We start from the raw sequence: 6883 nt of genomic DNA on the forward strand, positions 1-6883 counted from the left end.
TATATTTTTCTTCTTTTCAACTTCGTGTGTATTCTTCTTTCCCACTTTTTTTCCTTTTTTTTCCTCTCATTTGCCCAGTCTTTCTCTTTTCCCCTTTCAGCCCCTGTATAATGCTATAGAAAATTTTCTATATTTAAAAAATAATGTAAAATCAGCATTATGTAAAAATGCAGCCAAAACAATGTTTATAGCACCACAATTAACAATAATACGCTGTGGAACCAACCTGGGTGCCCTTCAACAGATGAATGGGTAATGAAAATGTCGTACACATATACATTGGCATATTACTCAGGTAATGAAGAATGAAATGATGCCATTTTCTGATCAGTGGAAGCTCAATAGAGACAATCATGCTAAGTGAATTGAGCCAGACTCAGAAAGTCAAAGGTCAAATGTTTTCTCTTATATGTAGAAACCAGTCCAAAATAAGGGGAAAAAGAAAAAGCAAAGAAAATGAGGGGTTCCATCCCAATAGAAGAAAGATAAATCAGGTAGAAGAAAGAATTGAGGAAGAGAGAGGAAGAACAGGTAAGGGAAGAACAGTGGGACAAACTGACCAGTTTTCTTATGTACATAAGGGAATGTACCAGAGTGAATCTCACCGTTATGCATATCCACAAGACAATAATTTATAAGCAAAATATAAGTAAATGGCAGAAAACTCAGTAGAGGAAAGGGAACAAGGAGAGTGAAAGGAAGAGGGAAAGGGGATATAGTGGGGATTGAATTAGAGCAAATTATATTCCATGCTTTCATACATGCCAAAGTGAATCCTAGTGTTACGTATAACTAAGGGGATCTAATTAGAAAACACAAGAAAGGGGAAAGATACCCTTTTTTTGGGGGGGGAGTTAGACAAATTCTGTCCTTCATTGACCATTCTCTGAAAATAAGACAATCAACCTCAGTCACCAGTATTTCTCCCACACTTCCATAGATTCATCTGCCATAGCACATCCAGATAGATACAACACAATTCTAAGGACAAAAGCAATTCAAATTCAGCATATATATCATACATACTGTACTCAAAGAATTCAGCATCTGAAATGATGAACCAGACCCTAAATTGTCCAATAGAAAAATCACCCATAAGAAAATAAAATCAGGATATAAATTATGCTTGCTTGGTTTCTAATGTAAAAGGAACTATGTTTGTTATTTTTTCCTTTGGATACATATGTCAGTAGAGTATAGTTTGCATTATTTATGCAAACATGGAGTATAGAAGTAAATGAGGGTTGGGGCTGGGGATAAGAGAGTGGAGCACCTGCCTTGCATGTGTGAGGCATTGGGGTTGATCCTCAGTATCACATAAAAATAAATAAATAAAGATATTGTGTTCATCTATAACTAAAAAAATTAAAGAAAAGAAGTAAATGATATATAAGGAATTTTTCAGATATATATGTTTTGAGTTTTATGTTTATATCATACTCTCAATTTTATTTTAACTTGTTGATGTGATTATGTACTAACTTTATCTTTCCTGAAATACATACAGAATATTCTTTCTATCAAAAAATAAGAATGTAAAAATGGCACAGTTAATATGCTATGGTTTGGATATGAGTGTCCCTCTAAAGCTCCTGAATCAATTACAGAAATATTCAGAGATAAAGTGATGAGCTTATGAGAATAGTGAACTAATAAAGCCATCTTAAATTGAATGTATTAACTCTGTACTTATATAAGTGGGAGGGGTGTGGTTGGAGTCACTGGAGGCATGACTTTGGAGTTTATATTTTGTCCTCAGTGCCTGGAATTGATAGATAGATAGATAGATAGATAGATAGATAGATAGATAGATAGATAGATCAATCTATTGATCTTCTTGTTTGCCACGAGGTTATCAGCTTCCCTCCCCCTTCTGCCATGATGCTCCATCTCACCTCAGACCCACTGCAATGGAATCAACCATCCATGGTCTGAACCTATGAAACAGTCATCCAAAAGAAATATCATATCCTCTAATTTTTCTTGTTGGGTGTTTTCGTCAGAGCAATGAAATCATAACTAACAATTTTCTATGGCCTCTCCTCTATTTCCTGCTTTTTTACATGTTCCAATGAAGTGGTATTATATTACTTTGACAGATATTTGTTTCAGGTTGAAAGAAAAGAATATGAACAATATGAAGCCCAAGGTAAGTCAAGACTATCATTTCTTCCTTGTTGTGGCTAGCATTGTACATTTTCCTGTTATTTATTATTGAGGACAAAAATACAATTTCTAAAAGTACCTAATTAAGGTATTTCCCCCAAACACCTAAAGAATTCCATTATTTTCTTTCCTGCTTTCTCACCAGCCCTTTTTCTTCCTCTCTCTCCCCTTATCCCTTCCTATATTCCTTTCTTCCTTATTTCCTTTCTTCCTTCTCTCTCTCTCTCTCTCTCTCTCTCTCTCTCTCTCTCTCATAGCTTTTATACATTCCATGAATGCATGATCTCTGGCTCTGAAATCCTTCCCTGTAACCAGTTCTAAACTGTCTATTTTTCTCCTGCCATCTCCAATTCCAAACTTATACTTCTACTCCTAAATAATAAGTTGATACCAGAAACTCTTTTACTCAATGACAATTTTGTACAGCTACCTGGGTTACTCACTTTCAGATTGAGCATGAATTGATTACTTGGGCCTGCCCTTAGAGTTTCTGCCACCGCCCAGAACACCAGATTTCTCAAGAGGTCACAAGCTTGTTCCCAGACTATAAACAGCAGAACTTCTTGGATTCTTTGCTTAGGTCTGGTTATAGGATCTTCTGCCAGTACTTGAGGGCATGTCCCAATCCCACTAGGGCCTCTGTGATGTTAGCAATAGTGGAGCATTCCTACAAGCAGGTTTACTGTATATAGCAAGCATCATCAGCCCAAATTCCATCAATATGCTACATAAGGTTGTCATTATGCAAGAAAATCAGAGGTAGGCACAGACTGCGAAGTGTATGCAAAGATCTGAAAGCAGAGCATCCAACATTGTCACTCAAGGAAAAGTAACCTAGCATTTGGGTTTCAGCGTTAAACTGCTACCATGTGGGATTATCTCAATGTAAGTGCATTTTTAAATTTCTTGCTTCATTTATTTTTTCTCCTTTCTAATCATTGTATAACCTACATCACTTAACTTTGGCCCTCAGAAAGCCATCTATACAGTGATAAATTATTATTGAATTCAAAAAGGAAAAGTTTTAATCATTGTAAAATTCTGAGTTTGCTTCTTTAGAATTATGTAAATAATTCTTTCCATTGTGATGATTCATTTGTGAAATTATTAATTCTACATGCCAGTAAGAATGATACTGATTATCATGGAAAATTAAGAAACACACACACTTCAAAAGGTTTCATGTTCAGAAATTCAGAACATGTGCTCATTGGGACAGTATTTTAACAACAAATATTTTATATTTTAAGATTTTCTACTTTGTTTTTACACACTCATGGTCAGATATTTAAAGGAAAGTAGGGCACATTTGACAATATAATTTTCTTAAGCAGATGCACTTATTAAACCTATAAAGAGACTAGATTGATGTTAAATGGATGGAGATGTACACTGCAGGTAACACACATAGATTATTTGGTTGTGGTTTATGTATACTTTCCAAATTTAGTGCATCTTCTTTTTCAAATTTTTTTTTTTTTTTTTGGTTGTGGATGAACACAGTACCTTTGTTTATTTATTTTTCAGTGGTGCTGATAATCCATCCCAGTGCTCTACCACTGAACTACAACCTCAGTCCCCAAATTTAGTGTATTTTGATGGTTAATTTATTGTTTCTTTACAGGCCTTTTATGTTTTCTGATTCAGAAAAAGTGATCAAAAGTCTGTCCTAAACTTATTAAAGAATTGGTTTTTATTTTCATCTTTAGACCTGGAAGAAAGGAACAATAGGAAATGAAAAATCATACATCTGCAACTGAGTTCATTCTTCTGGGATTAACAGATGACTCAAAGCTCAATATTTTCATTTTTCTCTTTCTACTTTTCACCTACATACTGAGCATTACTGGAAACTTAACAATTATCACCCTCACTCTGGTAGACTTGCACCTGAAATCACCCATGTATTTCTTCCTCAGGAATTTCTCTTTCCTAGAAATCTCATTCACCACAGTTTCTATTCCTAGATACCTGGTCAGCATAACAACAGGGGATAAGACCATTTCCTACAATTCTTGCATGGACCAGGTGTTTTTCCTCATACTGCTTAGTGCAACAGAATTTTTCCTTTTGACTGCGATGTCCTATGACCGTTATGTGGCTATCTGCAAGCCACTGCGCTACACAACAATAATGAACAGCAGGGTCTGCACCCTGCTTGTCCTTGGTTCTTGGCTGGCCGGCTTCCTCATCATCTTTCCACGTGGGCTTGTGGGACTACAACTGGATTTCTGTGACTCCAACATCATTGACCACTTCACCTGTGACACCTCTTCTTTGCTCCTGATCTCCTGCACAGACACATCCTTCCTAGAGCTCTTGGCATTTCTCCTGGCCATATTAACGCTTATTACAACCTTAACATTAGTGATTCTGTCCTATGTGTTCATCATTAAAACAATTCTGAGGATCCCCTCTGCTGAGCAAAGGAAAAAGTCCTTTTCCACTTGCTCCTCACACATGATTGTTGTCTCCATTTCTTATGGAAGCTGCATTTTCATGTATGTCAAAACTTCAGCCAAAGAAGGAAAAGCCTTGACCAAGGGCATCGCTGTGCTCAATACCTCTGTTGCCCCAATGTTAAATCCTTTTATTTATACCCTAAGGAACCAGCAGGTCAAACAATCCTTTAAAAACTTGGTCAAGAAATGTTTGTCAAACAAGTTTTAAGGTACAGAAATTCATTGCCTGGACATTAAAGGAACCTCATAGGCAATGCTCTACCAACATTGTGATATTTGGGCATCCACTCCCTAATCAATGGCCTGTTCCTAAAGGTTGTGTGCTTCATCTTTCCATTTTGATCTCACTTGGCACAGTTATCATTTTACATGTACATGTCCTGAAAATTTCCTAAGTATGAAAATTTTGATGCTAAATGAGAATGACATTTAATGAAAATTCAAAAATTCAGGCTTTAGGATCACTGAAGAGCATGAAGCCAAAGCTTAGTAATTATCATCAAGCCACTGTGAAAATTACTTTTCCAAGGGCATAAGCAGAGGGCTAGCGTAAACTCTTCTGTGAGTAAATGTCTTCTAGTATGTTTCCATATCTTCTTCTCTCTCCGAAGGTTCCTGCATCATGTATATTGTCTTATGCAATTTAGTGCATAGAGCTTGTATCTTTTTGTGAATTAAATCCTTCATTGTATTAATGTATGTTGTTTAATGCTTTTTTACTCTAATTTCAAAGTTCTAGCAAGCGTGACTTTGAGATTTCTAGCAGTTCCCAGTATTCTCACTAGGATACATCTTTAATGAACTACACTGATGGTTGACACCATAACCTGTTGTTTTCTTTTAATTTGCCAATTCTGAGTCTGGATATCACCCTAGAGGGTTTTTTTTTGTGTGGAGGGATTGTTTGATAGTTTGTTTTTGGAAAGAACCTGTCTTGCCTTTGGTATTGCTGAATGTGATGTTATCTTCTTTTATTTTTGTGTTGGTTTAAACCATTTTGCATTCTAGCACCCTTGCAGTTCTCAAGGATGATGCCTTAAATTGTTTTCCTGTGTTTGTATGATGTTATTCTTTATATATACACACACACATGCAGGCACACACACACACACTTTGGAGAATTTGGAATTAGGAATGTTTAACATCTTTACAGTTTGGTATAAATCTTTCCTCTACAATTTGTTAATTATAGCTTCAAACTTGTAAGAAGAAAATTTTGTGCAGTATTCATCATTCACCACTTTAACAATATTCTTCTACAGAAATGTATGCACAGATGAAATTATTTCATGTACTGTGGAACACTGCCTTTTGTATTCATTCAAATCTCAGCATTTCATTTCTTTTTTCTTCTCATTGAAAACAGGGTTCTTTCTAACAAGTGTCTAGATAAACAAGGATATATATAATCAAAAACAAATTAAAATTCACAATTTTTTTCTGAAAGTATGAGTATTTAAAACATCTGTATTTCTTGGCAAAAAATATTGACTTCATGTGCTTACAAGAAATGTTCTGCTAAATTGATAGCAACTTCTTTTAGAATTGGAACGTTCACCTAGATCTCTTCTTAAGCATCATAGAGTTGAGTTTTCTAGGCATTCCAGAATTCTGTGTACATTTCTTTCTTTGCTTGACTAGGCATTTTATTTTTCCAATAGTCACTTTAGAGATTCTGTGTAAGGATGGGTTTGCTTGTACCTATTGATGTAGATATGACTTAAGCAATATGGTATTCTGAAGTTTAGCTCCTTCAGTACATATGGAAATAGAGAAACGAAGTGCTGCTAATGTTTAACAATGAACTGTTTATCCAAAAATGCTAAGACATAAATTTTGTAGTGAACTGAAAATAATAATAATAAAGCATACAGTAAACTTTATTGAAATTTTATTCACATGATTCATTTATATACAATGGTTTTATCCAAACTTAAGTTCATAAGAGGGCAATGTTTGCAATTCAACCAAAGTTTGAAAAAGTTGTCAAAAGAGTCAACCTGCTCTTTTTCCAAGTTTAAATCTGATAATAAGTGTTGTGAATAGTTGTTAATTTCAAATAAAATTAGTTTTTTGTTTGGATAATTTTTTGTTCAATGACTGCCTATGAAGATTTTGATAAGCTTACTACTGTGGCCCTATCCTGCATTCTGAAAATTAAGATTATTGAATAAAACAGTATTGGCTGTACTCATGACTTTCTTTCTATATATATATATATATATATATATATATATATATATATATATATATAT

The 6883-nt window shown here is 34.7% G+C and overlaps 1 protein-coding gene across 1 annotated transcript; it reads left to right on the plus strand.

The window, feature by feature from the left end:
- The first annotated feature begins 1439 nt into the window (after window positions 1-1439).
- On the plus strand, window positions 1440-4836 carry LOC107139762 (olfactory receptor 6C76-like). The gene is made up of 2 exons (XM_015482635.2): window positions 1440-1466; window positions 3889-4836. Exon 2 carries the CDS (start codon window positions 3901-3903, stop codon window positions 4834-4836), a length of 936 nt encoding a protein of 311 aa, XP_015338121.1. The 5' UTR covers window positions 1440-1466; window positions 3889-3900.
- The last annotated feature ends 2047 nt before the right edge of the window (window positions 4837-6883 follow it).

This window comes from Marmota marmota, unplaced genomic scaffold (assembly GCF_001458135.2).
Source record: "Marmota marmota marmota unplaced genomic scaffold, marMar, whole genome shotgun sequence".
Lineage (NCBI taxonomy): Eukaryota > Metazoa > Chordata > Mammalia > Rodentia > Sciuridae > Marmota > Marmota marmota.

Coding starts and splice junctions, on each gene's coding strand:
- LOC107139762 (XM_015482635.2), top strand. CDS start 3,901: ATGAAAAATCATACATCTGCAACTGAGTTCATTCTTCTGGGATTAACA.